The sequence below is a fragment of the Gracilinanus agilis genome, chromosome 1 (assembly GCF_016433145.1).
Source record: "Gracilinanus agilis isolate LMUSP501 chromosome 1, AgileGrace, whole genome shotgun sequence".
Lineage (NCBI taxonomy): Eukaryota > Metazoa > Chordata > Mammalia > Didelphimorphia > Didelphidae > Gracilinanus > Gracilinanus agilis.
The window spans coordinates 287,518,836-287,544,293 of NC_058130.1; the positions used below are offsets into that span (position 1 = coordinate 287,518,836).

The 25,458-nt window shown below is 35.7% G+C and overlaps 1 protein-coding gene across 1 annotated transcript in view; it reads right to left on the bottom strand.

Moving 5' to 3' along the window:
* CAMK4 (calcium/calmodulin dependent protein kinase IV) overlaps window positions 1–25,458 on the bottom strand; it is a 251,074-nt gene that overhangs the window by 26,231 nt on the left and 199,385 nt on the right. Inside the window, exons 8-10 of the mRNA XM_044657613.1 lie at window positions 16,844–16,919; window positions 9,717–9,843; window positions 5,437–5,589 (exon numbers count right to left, since the gene is read on the bottom strand). Coding sequence (XP_044513548.1) covers window positions 5,437–5,589; window positions 9,717–9,843; window positions 16,844–16,919 — 356 coding nt within the window. The remainder of the gene's footprint in view (window positions 1–5,436; window positions 5,590–9,716; window positions 9,844–16,843; window positions 16,920–25,458) is intronic.

The window sequence follows — 25,458 nt, forward strand, 5'->3', positions numbered from 1 at the left end:
TCCAAAGCCAGGGAGACCAAAAACAGAGAAAGAAAACTACAGACCAATCTCCCTAATGAACATAGATGCAAAAATCTTAAATAGAATACTAGCAAAGAGACTCCAGCAAGTAATTAAGAAGATCATCCACCATGATCAGGTGGGATTTATACCAGGAATGCAAGGATGGTTCAACATTAGGAAAACCATCCACATAATTGACCATATCAACAGTCTAACAAACAAAAATCACATGATTATCTCAATAGATGCTGAAAAAGCCTTTGACAAAATACAGCATCCATTCCTATTGAAAACATTGAAAAGTATAGGAATAGAAGGACCCTTCCTAAAAATAATAAACAATATATACCTAAAACCATCAACAAGCATTATATGCAACGAGGATAAATTAAAAGCCTTCCCAATAAGATCAGGAGTGAAACAAGGATGCCCATTATCACCTCTATTATTCAACATAGTACTAGAACACTAGCAATAATAATTAAAGAAAAAGAAATTGAAGTTATCAAAATAGGCAATGAGGAGACTAAGATATCACTCTTTGCAGATGATATAATGGTCTGCTTAAAAAATCCTAGAGAATCAACTAAGAAGCTTGTAGAAATAATCAACAACTTTAGCAAAGTTGCAGGATACAAAATAAATGCACATAAATCATCAGCATTTCTATATATTTCCAACACATTAGAGCAGCAAGAAGTAGAAAGAGAAACACCATTTAAAATCACCCTAGACAATATAAAATACTTGGGAATCTATCTACCAAAACAAACACAGCTACTATACGAAAACAACTACAAAACACTTTCCAAAAAAATAAAACTGGATCTCAACAATTGGAAAACCATTAATTGTTCATGGGTAGGATGAGCTAACATAATAAAAATGAACATTCTACCCAAATTAATTTACCTATTTAGTGCCATACCTATCAAATTACCAAAAAACTTTTTTATTGAATTAGGAAAAACTATAACAAAGTTCATTTGGAATAACAAAAGATCAAGAATATCAAGGGAAATAATGAAAAAAATGTGAAGGAAGGGGGCCTAGCAGTACCAGACATTAAACTATACTATAAAGCAGAAGTCATCAAAACAATATGGTACTGGCTAAGAGATAGAAGGGAGGATCAGTGGAATAGACTTGGGGTAAGTGACCTCAGCAAGACAGTCTATGATAAACCCAAAGAGCCCAACTTTTGGGACAAAAATCCACTATTTGACAAAAACTGCTGGGAAATTTGGAAAACAATATGGGAGAGATTAGGTTTAGATCAACATCTCACACCCTACACCAAGATAAATTCAGAATGGGTGAATGACCTGAATATAAAGAGGGAAACTATAAATAACAAACACAAAATAGTATACCTGTCAGATCTCTGGGAAAGGAAAGATTTTAAAACCAAGCAAGAGTTAGAGAAAATTACAAAATGTAAATTCAATGATTTTGATTATATTAAGCTAAAAAGCTTTTGTACAAACAAAAATAATATAGTGAAAATCAGAAGGGAAACAACAAATTGGGGAAAAATCTTTATAACAAAAAACTCTGACAGGGGTCTAATCACTCGAATATACAAGGAGTTAAATCAATTGTATAAAAAGATCAAGCCATTCCCCAATTGAAAAATGGGCAAGAGACATGAATAGGCAATTCTCAGGTAAAGAAATCAAAAGTGTCAATAAGCACATGAGAAAGTGTTCTAAATCTCTAATAATTAGAGAAATGCAAATCAAAACAACTCTGAGGTATCACCTCACACCTAGCAGATTGTCTAAAATGAAAGAAGGGGAGAGCAATGAATGCTGGAGGGGATGTGGCAAAATTGGGGCATTAATGCATTGCTGGTGGAGGTGTGAACTGATCCAACCATTCTGGCTGGCAATTTGGAACTATGCTCAAAGGGCTATAAAAGAATGTCAGTCCTTTGATCCAGCCATACCATTGTTGGGTTTGTACTCCAAAGAGATCATAGATAAACAGACTTGTACGAAAATATTTATAGCTGCACTTTTTGTAGTGGCAAAGAACTGGAAAGGGAGGGTATGTCCTTCAATTGGGGAATGGCTGAACAAACTGAGGTATATGCTGGTGATGGAATACTATTGTGCTAAAAGGAATAATAAACTGGAGGAGTTCCAGGCGAACTGGAAAGACCTCCAGGAACTGATGCAGAGCGAAAGGAGCAGAGCCAGAAGAACACTGTACACAGAGACTGATATACTATGGTAAAATCGAATGTAATGGATTTCTGTACCAGCAACAATGCAATGAGACAAGACAGCTCTGAGGGATTTATGGTAAAGAACGCTACCCACATTCAGAGGAAGAACTGTAGGAGAGGAAACATAGAAGATAAACAATTGCTTGAATGCAGGGGCTGAGGCGGACATGATATGGGAAGTGGTCTCGAAAGGGCCACACCAATGCAACTAACAACAATATGGAAATAGGCCCTGAACAAGGACACATGTTACAACCAGTGGAAATGTGCGTCGGCCATGGGTGGGGGGAGTGCGGGGGGTTGAAGGGGAAAGTAGGGGCATAAAATATGTAAACAGGTTAAAAATGAATATTAATAAATGTTTTTAAAAAATTGAATCTATATACTATCTTGAAAATATATATAAAATAAAAATAAAACAACAACAAAAAGCATTTTAGCCATTTTGCATGATTCCAAATTACTTTAGAAATGATCATACCAATTGATAGCTCTACCAACAATGTATTAGTGTGCCTATCTTTCAAAAAAACTTCTAATATTGATTATTCCTGTCTATTGACATTTGCTTATGTTCTAGGTATGAGATGAAATCTCAGATTTGTTCTTTTGTTATTTTAAGTTAATCTTATTTTATTAAACCTTTTGTTTTTAATATTAATTCCTGAATATTCCTTCTCTCTACCTGTGAGCAATCCCTTGTGGCAATAATCCATACCCGTAGTCTCCCATCTCTGCAAAGAAGAGAGGGGGTACATTTTTCTCAACTTCTTTTTAGGATCAAGTTTCTCTAGTTTTATTTTAAAAAATTTCAGGATTGTTTAGATTTTATTTTTTCTGTTATTAGGAACATTACATATGGTTTTTAATATTTTATAATTTTTGGGAACTATTTATTCATATCCTTTGACCACAAATCCATGGATTTTATGTTTGTTTTATATTTCTGTTCACTGTCTAAATATCTTGGATTGCAAATTAAAAATGTGATAAAAAGATTTTCTACATTCAATCATTTCCCTTTTATGCTACATTTTTAATGTAGGAGCTAAATGTAGGAGTTTGTACAGCAGCTTTTCAATTTCATGTAAACAAAATTAGCCATTTTATCTTTTGTAGTTACCTTTATCCCTTGTCTGGTGTAGGAAAACCATGTTGCATTGTTTTAATCTAGCCCTGTGTGGATGAGAAATCAGACTTTTTGCTTAGAGACCAGATTGTTTTAATTTTTAACTGAGGAACTAAATTATGCTAACTAGAAACCCAATCACCTCCAAAGACTGATGTGAGGAATGTGAGGAATCTTCTTTCATTTTACCTGGCAAGTAACACATCTTATCTGGAAACTATCTCTGAGTTGGCTAATCAAATACTGTTTCCATGTTCCTTTGCTTGAATCCTATTGTATGTGTAACTTAAAGATACTATGGCACCCTTTTTTCAGCTCTCCCCCAAAAGACAACTTTATAAACTTCTTTCTAAATTATTTCAGTTCTGGATTATGTTTCTCAGCTAATACTATGAAAGATTTATGATCTGCTTTTCTACTAATTTTTAATAGTATGATTTAATATTCACATTGTGTGCCCATTTTGAATTTATCACATCATATAGTATAAGGTTTAATAATAGTAATAGTCTAACCCTAATTACTTCCAGACAACTTAATAGTTTTCAAAGGAATTCTTGTGAAATAAGGAATTCTTTTCTAAGTAATTTATGCTTTTGTGGCTTATTGACCACTAAGTTTCAGATCTGTTTTTAAATAATTTCCAAATCTCTGAAAGCCTGTTAAATTTCTGAGTATAACCTTTGGGGATCCAGCTTCAAATATTAGAATAGCTTTCCAAATATATTTTTTTCAGGAAGATTGTGAATATGTGTATTTATTGTTTTAGATACACCCACACACATACACAATATCTCTGAGAATTCTGGCTAGGGAAGGTCCTGGTTTGAATTCCACTCCATTGTAACTCAGAACTTTGAAAATACATTAAAATAGAGCTGATTTCCTCTGGTCAACCAAAAAAACCTTTGTCACCATAGTTGTGCTGCTTACATTTAAAAGGCATACACCTATAAAAGGTTTTTCTTACAAAGTGTTTCTTTGCTCATCTTAGGACTCTTCCAGAGTTTTTCCTTCTCATTCAGAAGAATGAAACTGTTCAGTGTTACTAAAAATCTATATATCTCATTTATTTTTCCATAATGTAGTCATAGCTGATAGAGAATAAATGTGATATAACATATATGATATCAGGAATGATATATTTATAGGACTCAGGAGGACCTAAGTTCGAATCTGGCCTAAGACTTAGTAGTTGTAATATCTTGGGCAAGTCATTTAACCCTGTTTGCCTTAGTTCCTTATCTGTAAAACAAGCTAGAGAAAGACATGTCAAATTACTTTAGTGTCTATGACAAGAAAAAAGTCAGACCCAAATGAAAAATGACTCAACAACAACAAAACACACATTCACAATCACTTGGATATAGCAGATTTTGAGTTGAGACCATCTCTGCCACATTATGACAATAAATCATCAACCTCTTGGTTTGCAAATCATTTATAAAATTATTATTTAGTGAATAATTAATATAAGAAACTGTTGTCTTAAGATTCAGTGCAATTTAGGGTGTGATTTTCCCCAAAGTGATTTATAACATTTTGGTTATAATCAAGTATAATAATTTAATTTCAGTTTCTTAGCAAGTTACAAATTATGGATAAACATTATTTACCTAAGTGTTGCTATTTAAACCATTATTCTTAATTTTTAGTGTATGAAAAATAGAAATAATCTGCTTGGACTTTTGGAATAAACTGTCCTCAGTAAAATGAATGTAGAAAAAACTTTCCATTGTTAAGAAGTAATTTGAAAGGTATAGCAGAGGGAGAGGACTAACATCCTTGAGTTTTCAGAAGTTCAATTCAAAGTTTGCACTATTGTGGGGGATAAGAACACAAAATTTTTGTGAAATCTTGGCTAAATCACTTTCTTTTTCTGAACCTCTGCTTCCTCAAATGTAAAATGAGTGGGTTAGATTAGACGAGGTCTAATTCCCTTCCAGCTCTGATATATATAAAATGCCTTCATATATAATATTAGGTGAACAATGTTGAAATTTTTGCACTTCATTTATTAGCAGTCCCTTGAATTTTCTAGTAAAATGAATCATTTCCACTCATGGTTTCTTACCTTAAGCTTTCTCCGTGCATTGAATTCTTGGAGTTTCTTTTGGGCAGTGTCCATATGTACAAAATTGGCTGCTTTCCCTGTGACCCAAGGGTGCTGCAGAGCTTGAAAGGTGGTCAAACGCTTCTTAGGATCCAAAACTATCAGTTTCCTCACCTATAGGAAAAGAGCATGATGGTGATGCTCATTTCCAAATAAATATGAGGAAGGACAGTAATCTATTTGCAAATGCTGTGTGTTCACCTAGTCATAAGACTGGACCTGCAAATACCAAAGGCCTGCCATTACTTCTGGCCATACCTCTAGGAGTACCAAAATGAGGAAGTGTTATAGAGTAGAAAGAGCATAGGATGCATAGTCAGAGAAACTTAAGTTTGAATCTTGAGTTGGCTTATAATACTTATGTGACCTGGGACAAGCCACTTCACAACCAAAGGCTTCAGGGTCCTTCATCTATAAAATAAAGAGCTCTCAAGTATCTGGGTAAAGAAAGAGAAAAAATATGTTAAGTACCCAGGGATCATATAAGACAAATGACATCTTGTGGCAAAAGTTGTAGGTACCATCCAGGGTTGTAACACTGTTGTTTATTTCTCCTCTAGGAGTCAAATAAATTGACTACCATAGAAATTTAATTAATGTATATTATATTATGAGGTTATGTTGTTATAGGATGCAATATGGTATATGATATTGTATAGTTATGGCATGTTGCACTATGTTGTTATGTCTTGTCTTCTAATATCATTTCATATTTTATGATACTAGTTCCTTCAAGTCAAAACCATACCCATGTAGTTCTCTTCTGTGTAGTGCCTACCTACATAACCATTCCTAATGAGAATTTTTTTTAATGTTTTAAAAATTAATGAGCCTGCTAATGGTATAGAAGTATAGCTGTGGACAAGCCATTTCACTATTACAAGTCTATTATTATTTTCATTTGCAAAATGAGGGATTTAGTCTAGTTTAAGGACTCTTCTAGTTTTACATCTATCATCTCTGACTTAAATGCTACATACTATAAAAGGGAATTCTTGGTTCTCTTTGAGTTCACACTTGTGAAAAGGGAATCCTTTGTTCTCTTTGCCTAGTTGGAGTTAACACTTTGGTTGGCAATAACTTTGAATCACAAGCTTGAAAACCACTTAGTGAATTCACACCCTACCTAGTGTTAGGTGAGAAGCCAGCAAGATACTTGGAGAGTCCCACGCTTTTTTCTTACTCAAACAGTCAGAAACTTGTTCACACTGTTAGAAAATGTGAACCCTTTTGATGAGTATTCACCCCTCCAGAAGGTGCGAACTAATTCCCACAAACACTGCCCCCTGTGATTGGCCCCTGTGAAAAGGGTCAGAGACAAGAAGGACAAGAAGTTACCATAAAAGCAAGCAAAAAGTAGAGTCTAGTGGGGAGCGAACTCCAAGAAGACAGTCACTCCAAGAAGGAAGTAAGCTTCAAGAAGAAGGTCGGCTCAAAGAAAGTCAGCCTCAGAAGTCACTTTCAGCTCCAGTCATTGTTTTGTGTCTTGATCTGCCTCTTGGAAGGAACTTAGATGAGTGGATAGCTGGTTTTTCTGATTGAAGGTTAATAAGTACTGGCTGAGCCAAGCACTGGAACAGTATTTAGTTAGATAAATAAATGTCTTTTCTACCCTTTTGTGTTTCTCTGCTTTCATTCTTTCCACATCTTTTATAAATAAAAGATTTATAATTTTCATATATTTATCCAAACCATTCATTTTAACACTTACAATGCTTTTGTATAAGTAAAACATCTGTTGAAAACAAAAGAAGTATTATTAGTCAATGACCTAAGATTCATTTTAATTATAGGAACATCTTCATCTCTGAGGTTTTGGCATTATTCATGAGGTATGAGCAGTCACTAAAATGAAAGTAATTTTCATGAATTCTAACAAGTCTAACGGTAACGGTCCCTTCTCATTATAGAAGCACCTTTGGGCTATGAAAAAAGTGCTTCACTAGATGTCCTGGGTTCTAGCTCTGTGATTTCCAGAAAACCCACTTCATCTCTCTGATTTCATCATCTGAAAATGGATAATCTGGAAAAATGAGAAGAGTGAACTGAATAATCTATAAAGTAACTAACATTCTACTTACCATTCTATAAGAAGTCTTGATTTTTCTCAAGTGTGTAGTTCATTTCATAAACAACTTATGGGGAAACTTTTCAATACCACACTTGTATCTTCTATTTAGAATACCTGAACCACCTTCCCAGTTGTTCTTTTATTATCAGACTTAATGCTAATTTACTTAATGAATTCAAATGAATTTTTATATGAATCCAAGCAAAATATAATCAATAAAATTTCAAAATCCATTGCAAATAATATGGAGCCTGTTTCTGAAGTGGTGTAATATATTATTGATAGATTTAGCAAACATTAATATTTCCATCATTCTTTAATTTTATTAAAAGCCATTATTAGACTATAATCGTAGCCTCCTAATTGTCCTCTTCACCTCCAGGTTCTCCTCTCTCCAGGCTATCCTCTTTGTAATTGCCAAATTGACATAAATAAATGATAGATCTCACTATCGTGCTCAAGAAGCTCTAAAGGCACCCTCTTGCACGTTAGATGAAAAGCAAATTCTTTGTTTGTTTGTTTGTTTGTTTTTTTAAACTCTTACCTTCCTTCTTGGAATCAATACTGCATATTGATTCCAAGGCAGAAGAGTAGTAAGGGCTAGGCAATGGGAGTTAAGTGTCTTGCCCAGGGTCACACAGCTAGGAAGTATCTGAGACCAAATTTGAACTGAGGACCTTCCATCTTCTAGGCCTGGCTCTCAATCCACTGAGTCACCCAGCTGCTCATCTTTCATACCTCCACATATAGCCTGGAAATTACTTCCTAAATACCTTCAGTATAATGTAAACTGTATTTCTGTGTTTGGATCCCCAGTGCCTCCTGGCACAGGGTAAGCACTTACTAAATGCTTGGTGAATGGATGAATTATGTTTCCACCACATTATTTGTATGATTTAAAGTATAACTGAATAGTGAAGCTTATTAAAGATTGACCATTTAAAATGTAAAGCTATTTATAACGGTCTTTTAGTACAATTATCCTGCTTTTCATATTAAGAAACAGGCCTTGAACATTTAAGTGATTTGTCCAGATTCATAGAATACTACAACAAGGACCTAACTAAATTCTAGAAGGAACTTCAACTACTCTAAATGAATGTATTCAAAGACTTCTCTCTGTAGAGTAGAGAACTGGCTACATTAAAAATGTACTAATAACTGGAAAGATCTCCAGGAACTGATGCAGAATGAAAGGATCAGAGCCAGAAGAACATTGTACACAGAGACTGATATACTATGGTAAAATCGAATGCAATGGACTTCTGTACCAGCAGAAAGCAATGACACAGGACAGCTCCGAGGGATTTATGGTAAAGAACGCTACCCACAGTCAGAGGAAGGACTGCAGGAGAGGAAACATATAAGAAAAACAACTGCTTGAACGAATGGGTTGAGGTGGACATGATTGGGGATGTAGACTCGAAACTACCACACCAATGCAACCACCAACAATTTGGAAATAGGTCTTGATCAAGGACACATGTTAAAACCAGTGGAAATGTGCATCGGCCATGGGTGAGGGGAGAGCGGGGGGGGGGGGGGTTGAAGGGGAAAGTAGGAGCATGAATCATGTAACCATGTTAAAAATGAATATTAATAAATGTTTAAAAAATGTACTAATAAAGAATCAATGATAATTTGGATGAGCCTGAACTAAGTATCCTTTTTATTATCTAAAATGAAAAGGTTTCCTTAACAAATTAGCAGTGCCTTAATGACCTTGAAGCACTTTTTAGAAATATTCATTTGAATACGAATTATCAAAACATTAGCTTAATATAATTCCTTGTCCTTTGTTAACATTGAGTTAGTATTGAATGTTCTTGAAAATTTCTATACTTTTCACTCAAACTGCTATTCTTTTATTTTCAGAATTATTTTCATTATTAAATAAAAGAGGTTGGAAGGGACTAAGAGAAACATCTTATTATCTACTTTATGGATGGAGAAACTAAAACACAAAGAATCTAGTGGGGAGACTGCCCAAAATAACAATAAGAAATACTAAATAAGAAATAACTCATACTAAAATTGCTTTATTAAAAAAATCCTACAGGGAATACACATGAATGAGATCTTAAACTATGGTTGACAATAATATGTTATTTCCCCTATTAATCTGATTTTTTTAAAGTGATCTTTTTCTTCCTTTTTTGGTCCTACTTACCAAATCCTTGGCATTCAGAGACACATCATCCCACCAGGGGGAGACAAAGCGATAGTGACAGTTCAGAATTCTCTTATACATGTACTGATCTCCCCTTTCATCATAGAATGGTTCAAATCCACAAAGTCTAAGGAGTAAAGAAATATAGAACAGTTTTATTAAATAGTTATGTGTATGTCATTCCTGAAAAAATGCTCAACCTCCTGTGTTTAAGAGCTTCTAAAATGTGTTTTCCTCAGGTTAAGCAAACTCCTGATCAGTGAAATATTACTCTGTTAAACTCTTTAACTTTATAAAAGAGATTATGATGCTTTTATGAAATACATATAAGAATTTAAGCACACATATTTCTATAACAGATATTTTCACTCTCCTCAGGAAATGAAAAAAAGGAAGGAGAAGTCCTTATATTTCCTGACATAAAGTTATATAAGCAGAACACAAGAAAAAAAATGTTTTGAGAAGAGCATCTAAGCAATGGGAAAGTGAAACTTTTTCAAACATTTTCATTCATTCCAGTTTCCAAATTTTAGATATTTTAATTGGTTTAATTGATTAAAATATCAACCACACAAAAGTTACTTCTTCATTTCAAAAACCACTGAAAGAATAGGGACCTATCAAAATGAAGAATGGCATGGAAGATGATTAAAAGGAAACTGTCCCAAAACAATTGCCAATATCTGTGTGACTTTTTCAAAATCATATAAATTACATTTTAGGATGTTGAAATTTTTTGCTGGCCACAGTTGCTCGATTTATTGCTGATACATATGCATAATAAATACAAAAATGTGGACTACTATGAGTAGAACAAAGCCTTTTGTTACAGAAAACTATCTAACTTGGGTTTAGATACTCATATTCTGCTCCAATTTAATAAATGAATTAAAGAGTGGGGGAAACAATCATTAGCAATGCCTAAGACTAAAACTAATAAAAATTAGAATAAGAGAGTAAAGAATTCTCATTTTGCTTAATTATTTCCCTGAGTACTATAGCTTATCTTCCACATTCTTATAATAAGAATCTTTTTTATCTTTGGTATAACTTTAAGGTTTAAGGGAATTCTGGGAAGATCGTGGCTTAGATAGAGTAAATCTTAAAACCTCCACACCCTTACACACTGAGATAGAAAACAATGTGCTTCGAGAAGAAAGAGGACCAAATCTAATAACAGGAAAGAGCAGGGGGAGCCCTACTGCAGCACAACTAAAGAGGTAAGCCAAGAAAAATTCTTGAACTGTGGGTCTGAGGGTAGAGAAGGGGAATCCCAGGACACACCCCCCCCCCCGCTGTGTGGAGTCTCCTGTGGCCCCAGAAATCTCAGAGTAGGTGGCTGCACCGGCTGGAGAGAGGGCCTTGCTGGCACTGGACTCAGGGAGTTGAACACAGACACTGGAGAGGTGACTGGAGGAGAAAAACAGAGAAAAAGAGCAAAAAGGTCCGGAAGATGGTGGCTTAGAGAGAGCCAAACATCAGATCACAAGCCACTAGGCTTCCTGACATAGAGATAGAGAACAAAGGGCTTTAAGAGGAAAGAAAACCAGATCAAACACAAGAACAGCTCAGGGGGACCCCACTGCTGGACATCTCAGCTCAGAGAAAATGCTCCTTCTTGTCCTCCCACTTTTTTGTTTGTTTGTTTTTCTCTCTTCTCCAGGTTTTAACCTCAGGGAAGATTAAGCAGTAAAATTAATCCAATCAATACAGGATTAATCCCATCAATTGGACAGACAAGATGTCTTCAGAGAGCAGAGAAAGTAACTACAAACCTCCATTGCCAGCTGGGGGAAGATCTTTCACCAAAGATCATTAAATACATCTGTTCAAACTAGCAGAACAGAAAAAGAAAAAATATGAGTAAACAACAGAAAAAGAGAAAAGAAATGACAATTGACAACTTCTTCCAAGGTAGTGAAAAGAGAGGAAATGAAACAGAAATAGAAGAGGAAGAAGTTCCAGCAAATTGGACACAGGCTTTAGAAGATCTCAAAATTCAAATTCAGGAATTCAAAAAGCAATCAAGAGAGGCTGAAGACAATTTGAAAAAGGAAATACATGAACTAAAACAAGAAAATAAAGTCTTAAAAGCCAGAATTGGCCAGCTAGAAAATGAAGCAAAAAAGGCAAAAGATGAACTACAAAGAAAATCAGACCAGAAGGAGAGGGATGACCAAAAATCCAGGGAAGAAATTCAGTCTAAAAAACAGAACTCAACAACTAGAAGCAAATGACTTTACAAGGCAGCAAGAATATATAAAACAAAATTTAAATAAATGAAAAATTTGAGGAGAATATGAAACACCTCATTGATTCAACCAAAGATCTGGAGAACAGAGCTAAAAGAGACAATTTAAGAATTATTGGTTTAGGGGGCAGCTGGGTAGCTCAGTGGAGTGAGAGTCAGGCCTAGAGACAGGAGGTCCTAGGTTCAAACCCGGTCTCAGCCACTTCCCAGCTGTGTGACCCTGGGCAAGTCACTTGACCCCCATTGCCTACCCTTACCACTCTTCCACCTATAAGTCAATATACAGAAGTTAAGGGTTTAAAATAAAAATAATAAAAAATTGGGGTTTGGCCTCAGACACTTCCCAGCTGTGTGACCCCGGGCAAGTCACTTGACCCCCATTGCCCACCCTTACCACTCTTCCACCTATGAGACAATACACCGAAATTAAGGGTTTAAAAAAAAAAAAGAATTATTGGTTTACCAGAGCATCATGATAAAAGAAAAAGTTTAAACAGCTTCCTACAAGAAATTCAGATACAATTGCCCTGGAATTCTTGAACAAGAGGGAAAAGTGGAAAAACAGTCAAATTCAAAAACTAACAGGCCAAGGAAAAAATATTACAAGCTGCTAAAAAGAAGTCATTCAGATATCAGGGAACCACAATTAGGATAACACAGGATCTGGCTGCATCTACATTGAAGGACCAGAAGGCATAGAACACAATATTCCAAAAAGCAAAGAGAACTGGGTCTACAACCAAGAATCAACTACCCAGCAAAGCTGACTATATTATTGCAGGGAGAGTCATTCAATAAAATTGAGGACTTCCAAGCATTCATCAACAAAAAACAGACTTAAACAGAGAGTTTTCTGCCCAAACACAGAACTCAAGAGAATCAACATAAGGTAATTAAGAGAATGGGGGAGGGGGGAAAATCTTTTCTTAAGGGACCCAATAAGTTCAATCAATTTGTATCCCAAGAAGAAAAGAAGATATTGGCAAATATTAAAAATTGTTATTACCAACAGGGTAACTAGAAAAAGTTTACATAGAGGGAACAGTGACAAACTGTATAGGATAAAATGTCAAGCAATATATATATATATATATATATGTGTATATATTTACATATATATGCATATGTATGTATATATTATAAATATATAGAAAACTAGAGGGAGGGAAAGAAGGTAATATTAAGGAAAAACAGGAAAACAAACAAAAAGGAGTAAATTTATATTACATAAAAGAAGTGTGTGGGGCCAACAGGGAAGAATAACAATACACTGTAAGGGTAAAGAGGTTGGTGAGAGGAAATATTTAATACTTAAGTGCATTGAAATAAACTTAAAGAGGGAAGAACAATCAGATCCATTGGGGCAGAAAATTGATTCTCACACTATAGAGAAGTAGAAGGGTAACAAAAGGACTGGTGGAGAGGGAACTAACACTAGGAAGGGGGAGAGGGGTAGCTTAAAAAGATCCTAAAGAAGAATAAGAGGGGAATAAGAAGGGAGAGGGGGAAAAGGGTAGTACAATAAGGGAGGGGATTAGGGGAACTGATTAAAAACAAAACACTGGTATAGAAGGAAATAGTGAAAGAAGAAAGAACAGGATAAGGAGAGAGAATCAAAATGTCTGGGAATACACAGTTGAGAATTATAACTCTGAATGTGAATGGGATGAACTTGCCCATAAAACGGAAGCAAATAGCAGAGTGGATTAGAAACGAACATCCTACCATATGTTGTCTACAAGAAAAACACATGAGACAGGCAGACATACAAAGAGTAAAAATGAAAGGATGGAGCAAAAGCTATTGGGCTTCAAATAAAAAAAAGAAGGTAGGGGTTACCATCATGATCTCTAACAGAGACAAAGTAAAAAATAGACATAGTTATCTCCATTTGAACTAAAGTCCTTCTTGACTCAAATCCAGCATTTTAAAAAATTATATCACATTAGTTGGGGCAACCACATACTGTGTTGGGGGTGGGGAAGAAAAAATAAGATCCCTGGGGCAGCTGGGTAGCTCAGTGGAGTGAGAGTCAGGCCTAGAGACAGGAGGTCCTAGGTTCACACCCGGCCTCAGCCACTTCCCAGCTGTGTGACCCTGGGCAAGTCACTTGACCCCCATTGCCCACCCTTACCAATATTCCACCTATGAGACAATACACCAAAGTACAAGGGTTAAAAAAAAAAAAAAAGATCCCTGTCCATTCTGAGGATGAGAACATAGAGTGGATAAGTTTTTGTGTACTTCTAAAGTATTCTGAAACATAGCCTGTGGGTACTGAGAATGGGGGGGGTGGGGAATCATTTGAGGTTAAGGCCATTCTGTCAAACAATTCTTTTGAACTCTTGTTATAGCAACCTACGTGCACTAAAGTCATTCCTATGGCAATGTACACTTGGATAGGAGCAATGGAAAAAGAGGGAAGGGACAGAAAAGTCTCTTTATTCAAGACCAAGCAACTACTATACATTCTATAGTCAATGATAAAAGCATCCAGGAGCATTAATTACATATTAGGAAGAAAATGAAAGGACTCTGAAGGATGGAAGTATTATCATCTCACTTAAAAATTTCTTAAATTTTAATAGATTTACTTTGCTATCAGCCAACCTTTATAAAAGCCTCTCTATAGTCTGTGCAAAGTAAGGAGCTTCTGAGTACTAGAGGTAAAATACTTTTGTTATCCCCTGGCAGGATTATGACTGAGTTCATTACTGTTATGCTTTTATTTTGACACACACACACACATGCAACTTTCAAGATGATTTAGTACCTTCCTAGCTGCTAAAGTAAAAAGGGGAAATAGTAAATAGAGGACAAATATTGTTTGAATGACTCTCCCCTATCCCTAGTTGTGTTAGAACCTTAATATTACTTGGAACAGAGATAAAACAAAATTCATGCAGGGGAGGGGGGATGTAGTTGGGTAGCTCAGTGGATTGAGAGTCAGGCCTAGAGACAAGAGGTCCTAGGTTCAAATCTGGCCTCAGACACTTCCCAGCTGTGTGACCCTGGGCAAGTCACTTAACCCCCATTGCCTACCCTTACCAAGAAAAAAAAAAATTCATCCTGGAACATGAAGGCATTAAGGCAATTGGATGTTATAAGGTGTCAGAAAATTATTACATTGGCAGGAATCAAATATGTAGCATTAGGGTTCTCTAATTAAACAGCTAGAAGAAGTAATAAATTTTAATGTAAAAATATTAGTCCTTTGTCTGGACTCCAGACGGGAAAAGCCCAAGATGCTAGTTAGATGATAGTTGTTAGTCTTGAGTGCAAAACAACCAGCTCATGACAAGACATGAGATTTTTCAGGCATTCATGATTTTGATCACCATGACAGGCAAAAAGAAAATTAGTCTATATTGTTTTTCCTGACTCCTTGAACTAACAGTTCAAGCTCTTACCACCAATTGCCTGTGCTAAAGGGATGAACAGAATAAACCATTTGTTGTAGGAACAGAGACTTTCAAAAGGAGAATACTATGATGAAGGACTAAAAGAAATGAAATAACATGAAAGGTGAGGTAAGAGGTCCACAGGTGTGGAAGCATCATACACATATTCAATTTATAAATATATTTTGTTTTTTTTTCTCTTTCTCTTTGTTTCTGAAAACAGTCTTTATTTTATGAGATGACTCTGTGGGAAAAGGAAATGGAAGGGATCCAAGGAGGAATGTGAATGATTTAAAAACATAAGATATTGATAAAATTTATTTTAAAAAAGAAATAAGATGAGTTGGGTAAATCAAACTCTAGAATGATAATTTGAATATAATTTCTGTTGGTTAATCAAAGAAAAAGTAATAAAAGTAAGCAACAAATAAAGTGCTAAAAATTAGGATGAGTGGAAGAGGAAGTGCTGTCAATGAATGATTAAAACACTTTAAAATGTCTGAAATGATATATCTATTCTCACAGTATAAGTGAAACAAGGATACTTCATCAACTAACATTTATTGGGCTTATTGGGAGGTAGCATAAAATTGTGGAAAGGACACTGTATTTGTAATCAGAGGATATAGATTCAGATACTGCTTTAAACACTTGGGCTTAAGTCTAAGTTGGGTGACCCTGAATAAGTCACTTAATATCTGAATTTCCTCATCTTCAAAAATTATCAGGGGTGGGAAAGGGACTTTGGATTTGGTCTTGAAGATCCTTTCCACCTCTCTCAATCCATGATCCTAATCCTCAGGATTATGTCACTTGATTAAAGAGAGTCAAATGGTTTATGAACAGTTTTATAAGATAAGAATGATGGAAGCAAAGAAGAGATAGCCAAAATGCTTTAAGAAAATTTGAAGAGGAAAATAATTCTTGGAGCTTGGAGGATACTAGGATTTCATGGAAGAAGTGGTATTTGATACAAGCCTAGAAGGAAGAAAAGGATTTTGACAGGTAAGAATGAGGAGAAAATAAATTCCAGGCATGACAGACTGTCTAACAAATCAATTAATTTAAGAGAGATATAAAGTAAAGCATCATTAGGATAAAAAAACCAATTTGAGTTCAATTTTAATTATTATCTTCAGTACTAAATGATTACCCCCAAAGCTGATCAATATTGAAAAGCAGGAAGAACAAACAAAAAAAGACATGAACAAAGCCTTCAGGAAATCACATATTAAAAGACCTTGTCCATATTTTCTTGACCTGTTGTTCAGTGCTGATCAACTTTAGAGTTAAAATTTGGATTTGCAAAAAATTCTCTCCTTCAATGTGCTTAGAAAGTAATAAATATGTAACAAAAGACTTCTTTATGGGGCAGCAGACCCAAACTGAAGGGGCTTAGGGGCTTAGGGGCCTAGGGGCCTAGGGAATGTTGTAGCCCAATGAACTAATGGTGTACTTTTGCTTTCTTCACTTACAAGATGTAGGTGATTACTCCCAGAGACCACATATCCACTTCAGGTCCATAGGCACATCCTCTAAGAATTTCAGGTGCTGCAGAGATGATAATACATTATTTCACACAATAAGTTATTTTATAATTCACATTTTAGATATAATGGATTGAAAAGAACATGACTCCCACCATATAAATTGAAATGACTTTGTACCAGATTTTCTCCACTTAGATAATAACTACACTGCTGTAGGAAAATATAAGTGAGGTAATGGGGTCACCAGGGATATTACAATAAACTAAGTGGTTTGTGGGAACACACTCTAGGATTTATGAGAGACTGGACCAGGGTGAAGAGACCAGACTTTACTGGATTTCCACAGGAATGGCAGTTGATCTTAACTGTCACCCAGCTTCCACTAGACCAGAGTATAGTAACAGGCTAACAAGGTAAAAGGGACTAAACAGCTTTAATTATGTTAGACTAAAAGGTGGGAAAGGATTTCTATACTTAAAATCTAAAGGATAAAACCACAGGGCAATGGGAGGACTTATTCTACTCTTATCTAAGTGATCTAAACTAACAGGGCCAAAGGAGCTGTAACTGGAGTCTCTGGGTTTCTGCCTCAAACATGGAACCGGCCAGGCTTGAGTACAGCTAGGACTTTGTGGCTTTGGGATTCTCACTGCAATCCACTGATGATCTCTGGATGCCAGGAGTCAAGATGATCTCAGGTACCAAGTAGAGAGGGTTCTGCTTGAAGCACTGTCCTCCAGTTTTCAAACTTCTCCTCCTCTCTTGGCTCTGTAGATTTGTCCTTTTGCTAGATGACACACCACACAGGATCCCAGGGGAAATCAGGAAGCAGGGTGTCCTTTGCTCTGAGGTCTCCCAGGCTGGCAACAGTTTTGCCCACCACTAATGGAATCCACACTCAGGGCACAGACAGACTTCCTCCTCCCTCATTCCAACCTGGAATTCCCAGCTCCAGCTCCTTCCTGCTAGGTACTTTCTAATCAATACATAATAAATACCTAATCTAATCTTCCTCACAACACTGCTAAGCCAACACGCATAATGGCCTAAGTTCTGGAATTAATATGAGAGGGGGAAAAGTGTCATGGGGCATTTAAAAGTAAATACTCTCGACATAGGACATTATAGTGGAATATAACTTCACTATTTAGTCTGAATTTTTCATTTTACAGATGTGGAAACTGGTCCAGAGTTGAAAAGTATTTGCCTTAGGTGGATTAGTGATAAAACTAGGTCTGATACTCACTTTGTTTTATTTCTGCTATATGCTTCTATGCCTTTAATCCTAGAAGTTATGATACTATGCCTATCATATAATGATATATTAAGAGAGGTAGCACTGGACTTAAAGTCGAAAGTAATGAACTGTTTCCAACATTTACTAGTTGAGATATCATTGGTAAATAGCATTGTCCCTTGTGGCATTCTGTTTTCTCTTTTGTAAAATGGGGACAATATTTACACTATCTATCCTTAAGGGTTGTTGTGAATAAAGTGTTTTGTAAACTTTAGAAAACTATATAAAAGTGAGTTGTAATTATTACCTTATTCTTATATTTTTCAACGGGATTCAGAAAGAAACAGATGGAAGAAAAGTCATTGTAAGGAAACAGTATGCAAGTGAATAAGATGATTGCTTTTTATAAATTTAAAGAAAGTGCTGTGTTATCTTTTATAGCCTTACTGAGAGCATCATCAGGTAAATAGTACTGGACAGAATAATATGTACCTCATTTTCTTCCCATTTAGTATGGATTCCTTCCACTCATAATTTGACAGTTTTTTATTTCATATAATATAGAGAAGACAAATATTCAAAATGGAGACATTAAAAACAACACTGTTAAATGTTTATAGAGAATGGAGCCAAAATGGCAGAAAAAAGCTCATCTGAGTTCTCCCAAATACCCTTCCAACCAACTTTAAAATAAGGTGTCAAAATGAAATCTGTAGCAGCACAACCCACAGAAAGGATGAAGTGAAAGAATTTTCCAGCCCAAGACAATTTAGGAGGTTGGCAGGGAAAAAGTCCATTGAGCCAGGATGAGAGTAGAAAGTAGTCCAAGGCAAACCATGCCAGGGGCCCCCGGTAATAAGTCTTGAGGGCAACCAAATTAGCAGCAGACACTTCCAAGGCTTTAAGCACACAGAGAGTAAGAGGGTCAGACAACTAGTCAAAAGGAGATTACAGGGGTTCCTTTGTTGGCACTGGGTGAAGGACTCTGTTGCATTGCTCATATGCAATGTCAAATCCAGGTCACAGTCTGAGAAAGGAGGAGCACTAGCACCCTAGAGTGTTCAACTACAGGGAAGCGGGGATCCTGGTCACAGTTCCAAAGGAGGAAAGAGTGCATGTGGTCACACACAGACCAGGTAAAAGAAAATAATACCATAAAAAACATAAAAGGACAAATAGTGAGGCATAAAAATTCACTGAAGAAAAGAACTTCTTAAAAAACAGAAATGGCCACATGAAAAAGATGTACAATTTGTATAAAGGGCAAATCCTCTTATTTTTTTTAAAACAACATTTAAACATTCTTTCAATTTATAATTTACCTTTAAATGGGATTTTTAGAAAGAATTACTTCTTAATGTAAATAGCAGCTCCCTTTATGCTGAAGAACTACAAAGCTCATCAAGCTCACTATCTCTAGGATATATATATATATATATGTATATATATGTGTGTGTGTGTATAAGATATACATACAGATAGATAGATAGATAGATAGATAGATAGATAGATAGATAGATAGAGTCCAAACCAGCCAATTATTAATTTGCTAGGATTATGTATTGTCCAATTAGAACAGATCTCACAACAACAACTCAGGTTGACTCTGAACAAAGCAAATCAGTCTTATCCAGCTCTTCTTAGGAGAACTCAAGTAGTCTTGTCTTGGCAACTGTCAATTTTTCTTTCTCAGACTCAAGAGAGGGCAGAAAAGGGCAAGATACATTTGTGTTCTCTCTGAAGCTTTAGGTCAGTGATGGTGAACATTTTAGAGACCAAATGCCCAAACTGCAATTCTCACACTGCATGTAAGCCCTGCCCCTTTATCCCAGACAGGGGAGGAAAGAAGCACTCCCATTGGTGCTGGGCAGAGGGGTGGTGATGTGAGAAATGTCAGGAGGTGCACATAGAGAGGAGAGGGAAGCAGCCCCTTCTGGCACGCATGCCATAGATTCATCAATACAGCTATGGTATGCTGCCTCTCTTTATACTCTAGGACAGTGATAGCAAATGTTTTAGAGGGACGAGTGATATGAGAAATGTCCTCAGGCATACATGAAGATGGGGAGGGAGCAGCCCAGCCATGCTTCCCTCTGGCTTTCTAGTAATAAACTCCAGCAAACTCTGTGCTGGGGCAATGGTGAATGTGCCCATAGAGAGGGCTCTGAGTGCCCCTTCTGGCATGTGTGACATAGGTTCGCCACCACAGCTTTAGGTGGTGCTAAACTCCTATCAATCCCTATGTCTTTCTCTTTTGAAAAAGTATTTTTTTTACCTGGTAAAAGTTACAAAGCACAAAGAATTCTCACTTAAGCCCATAAACACTAGAAATGACTTCTGTTATAAACAAAAAAGGGTCCTATGGAGATATAGATGTACAATGGTGTTGATGTACCCCTTTCTCTCTAACATCTGCCCAAGAAGGACCCTTGAGAGATTAGATAGATGTGTAACCTTTCCAGATCCAACCTGGGGTTGAATAGATTATTATTGTGCGTTTGATTTGCCTTGGATGATGTTTGGTATCTGACTGCGTTTGACCCCCTCCCCAAAGGTTGTGATATAAAGACCACTCAGGAAGGTACTTGTTGAACTCTCTTTATCTACAATCAGGGAAAGGATAAACAGGACAAGGATTTGGGATTGGAGACCCTATCAATATATTATCTATAAACTAGTTGACAATCGGGACTAGAGGCTATTAATCAGGTGAAAGCTGGAGATTTACTCTCTCCACTACCTCTGGCCCAGCCTGGCCAAAGCCAAGCCAGAGAATAGGGAATGCTATTGATGCAGCTGTGTTGGTGATCTTATTCTCTGAGCTTTCTCACTATCAATGTTGGTGATGCACTAGCTCTCACAATCTTTCAGGAAATATTCAGATTCTTCCTACTCTCTTCTTCATAGAGCTCCTTCACCACCTACTCAGAGATTTCTCAGACCAGGAACTCCTGTCCAGAGACCTCCAGAGACCCTAGAGAGACCTCCCTCAAAGTGGTTGTCAGGGGTATTTATACTGTGGGGCCAACCTATGTTTGCCCCTGGCTCACAGCACCTGGAAACATACTGTGTCTTCCAACTGCCTTCCCTGTCATTCGAGGTGGCATCCATCATTTCCCAGATTATGAATATAACACTTTCCATCTCCCTGAGGTACTACCAGTGTATCCTACCTTGAAGTGAACTATGTTGAAGTTTATTTTCTCATTATTTAAAGAAGGACTTGAGATTATAGAGTTCACCCTATTTACTTAGGTACATGCAATAAGTTTACATAATTCATGGTATCAATGAATCAATAATAAAAGTCCTGGTCTGACTCTCCACATTGTGCAAAGCTGAGACAGGATTATACATTTAAATCAAAATTCATTCCCCACTCCCAAAACTGTTCAAATCCTAACTAAAAGCTGTCTCTTCAAACATATATTTTAATAGTTTTTATTAAAGCAAAATTATTTTGCTAATCTTGTCAAGTATCATCAGAAGATGCACCTATCACAGTAAAGATATCTTACATTCTTTGAGTCTATATGACTCTTTTTCTTTGTATAAATATATTGTTTCTGTCCTTTTTACTACTAAACTTTTCATATGAGCAAAACAATATTTTATAGACAAAGTACACTACAAAAAATGCAATTCCTTCATGTAGCTCCCTTTCCATGGCTACTATCTTTAAAGTTAAGAGATTCAGCCATGTTTATGTCTATGTCCAGGAACTTGGGTATAAGGAATTCTTGCTACTCTTTTACTATTACCAGTAATTCCCATTTCTTGGATTGAGAAACTCTGCCACCTGCTTTTCAGGGCTGCCAGATTAGGGGAATAGGGACTTGTTCCTAAGAAAAATTGCTTTATCCCTCTTCCTCCTGCCCCTCAAAGTCTAGGGATCAAAGTTTGCTTTACATTCTTTGGATATCACTAAAGAATACCTATAGTGGGGCAGCTGGGTAGCTCAGTGGAGTGAGAGTCAGGCCTAGAGACAGGAGGTCCTAGGTTCACACCCGGCCTCAGCCACTTCCCAGCTGTGTGACCCTGGGCAAGTCACTTGACCCCCCATTGCCCACCCTTACCAATCTTCCACCTATGAGACAATACACCGAAGTACAAGGGTTTAAAAAAAAAAAGAATACCTATAGTTCTGACTCTCATGTGGCCAGTACAAGTGGAAATCTTAGATCTATAATAGCCTAAACTAATTGTATCATCTGCAATGCTATCATTTAATTGCTGATCCTCAAATATAATAGTACTCAGACCCTGGAAATGTCTTCATCTAGGCATAATGGACATACCCACACTCTCTTCAGGTACAACATTTCAAACAATAGTCTCATCTTTCATCAATTGGATTGTGTTCTCCTGAGCAACCCCTTTCTATTACTCATACTACCTTCATTTTTAAAAGGATATGTATTTGTTGTTCTACCAAAATCTATCCTCCTAGAATAAAAATTCTTGGTACTTTTAAATGGATCAACATCAAAAATGTGATATTTTAAAAAAATTAATAGAATGTTGTTGCACACTCAGGACTATTGGACCTTTTGAACTTTATATTAATTTTGTCACTATTTATTAGAAAGTGAGTACCTTGAGAACTTTTCTACTTGTATCCTATTAGCTTAGCATAGCACTTGGCACTTAGTAAACATTTAAGGAATATACTCATTCATTCATTCAAACAAGAACAGACTTAAAAAAAATCTATCATTGCTCACCTTGGTAATCAGTGGTAGATCAAATGGTGACTGCTCTTGTGGTAGATACTATACTGAGCATCACTTTTCCTCTATTTTGCTCTCCTTTTCTCTCCCTTACAAGAATTGGGGAGTTCATATGACCTCATGTCAAGATCAGTTAAATTAACTCCAAGAAAGGTTATCTTCCTTTCAGTAATAATTGAGTGTCTTATATTGTGTTATTGAATTGTTGATTATCATTGAATAGTTCATTGCTTTGTACTGAGGTATAGATTTCCACTAATAGTCCTGTAATTAACTGTCCCCACTAAATATCTCTGCCTCTACCTCTGTTTCTGTCTCTTTCACACACACAAGTATACAGAAATAATATTCATCTCATGGACTGCAGTTCACTATTTGCCTTAGCAATCACTGTTGAAAAGAGGTATAAAAAGGAGTATTGGCCCTTAATTAATTTGAAGAATTGAAGCGCAACCAAAAGATAATTGGCAGAAAGATGGGGTAAGTCCATTGACTTATGTCAAAAAGATCTAAAAGCCTGTTAACATATTTGAACAGAATCAAACCTTTTAAAATACATTGTGCTTCTGAAAGATGAAACATGTATACATAATACAGGTGTAATGGACATACCCACATTCTCTTTGGGAAGATAAAATCAGTGTTCCAAACAATAGCTTCATCCTTTTAAATTCATCAGTTGGATCATGTTCTTCTGAGCAACTCTCTTTCTATAAATCATGCTACTTTGACATAAATATATATATATATAGGCACATGTATATGTATATGTACAAATATACACATATATAATTAATACAATTATTACTATTAATACTATAATACTCTTAATACTATATGTATGTGGTATACTATAAATTATACTATTATTATTATACTGTTAACTAAAATTATACTATTTTAGCCACTTGAGAGGTTTTGCCTCATGGGATTCAATGACTTCTAATATATTTTTTTAATTCTTCTTATCTAGTGGCAGTGGCTCTTTCCTGAAGGAAAAGGTAGATGAACTGAAAGAGAATCCAATACCTTAATAAAACCAAAGCTTAGAATCAGATTGTTTTTAGTTAAGCAAATATGCTAGTGTTCACAAAATATTAAAACAACCTAGGGAAGATAACCAGTACTACATTCAGTCAATTGTTCAAGGAGACTTTGTGGAAGGACATAAACATAGGCTAAGAAGACATAAATGAAATGGCACATGTATTTATAATGGGAGTATTCACATCCATTAAAGCAGGGGTCGGCAACCTTTTTGGCCGTGAGAGCCATAAACACCACATTTTTAAAAATGTAATTTCATGAGAGCATTAAAGGATCATTTATTATGGAGAGCAATTCTGAGCAAAATAACCCAGTATGAAGTTGTGTAAAATCTAAAAATAACCAAATATCAGAAGAAGAAATTAAACCAAGAATAAATGAATTCCTCAAAGTAGGGGATGTGTAATTGGTTTAAATCTTGTGCCTTTGAACTACATTTCCCTGGAGCCCACTGACTTCCTGTTGTTACATGCTAACATAGACAGGGGATAAATTGGGTCAGGAGTCGGCAACATATGGCTCTCAAGCCATATATGGCTCTTTTTAGGGCCAGATATGGCTCTTTCTGCAGGAGCATAAAGTCAATTTTTTTTCAGGCACTGTTACAGGAGCGTGCACTGTGAGCACTGTACAGCTCTCATGAAATTACATTTTAAAAAATGTGGTGTTTATGGCTCTCACAGCCAAATAGGTTGCCGACCCTTGAATTGAGTGGTCTTCCAGGGCTAGCATTTTTTTCCTTCCTATGGCAACTTGCAGCTGGGAATGTGGGCTGTTTGAACAGGTAGATTAGCCATGGGCACGTTTTATTTTGTTACCTTTTTATTCCTTTACTCCTAGTGACTACTAATAAATCTTTTGAAAATATTATATATATATATGCAAACTGAATTTACTTTTGTCAAATATTCAAAGAACAATTTTTTTTCTAATGTATAAAATTTACATAAGAAAAGATAACCTTCCAATATATTTCTGATATAAATAAGGTTTTGATATCAAATCCAAGAAGAAACAAGTCAGAAAGAACTTTAGACTTGTCACTAATAAACACTGATGCAAAAAATAAAAAAAAAACATATTAAGAAATGGATTAAAAACATCAGATATGACTACTCTGGATTAATACCAAGAATTCAGGACTAAGTTAATTTAAGGAAGATCACAACTATTATGGTAAATAAATTTATAATATAGAAAATAATCTCTATCTAAATATAAGAGAAGATCAGGTAAAGGGAAAAAATATATTCCACAAATTTCTATGATAAAAGTCTAATTTTAAGACATAATAAATATATTTAAATTAGTAAGAATAAAATTTATTCCTCAATAAATGTTTGAAGTATATGAACAGTTTTCAAAGAAAGAAATACAAGTTATCAAATGATCACATAAAATGTTCTAAAGCATTAATAATGAGAAAAACCCAAATTAAGGCATCTTTGAGGTCCTACTTCACACCCATAAGACTAAAAAGAAGAAAATGGCAAATGCTGAAGAGATTGAAGGAAAATAGGTACACTAGTACACTCCCTTGAGGAACTTTGGAAACTGACAAGAGAAGCCCTCCAGCCAGATTTAAG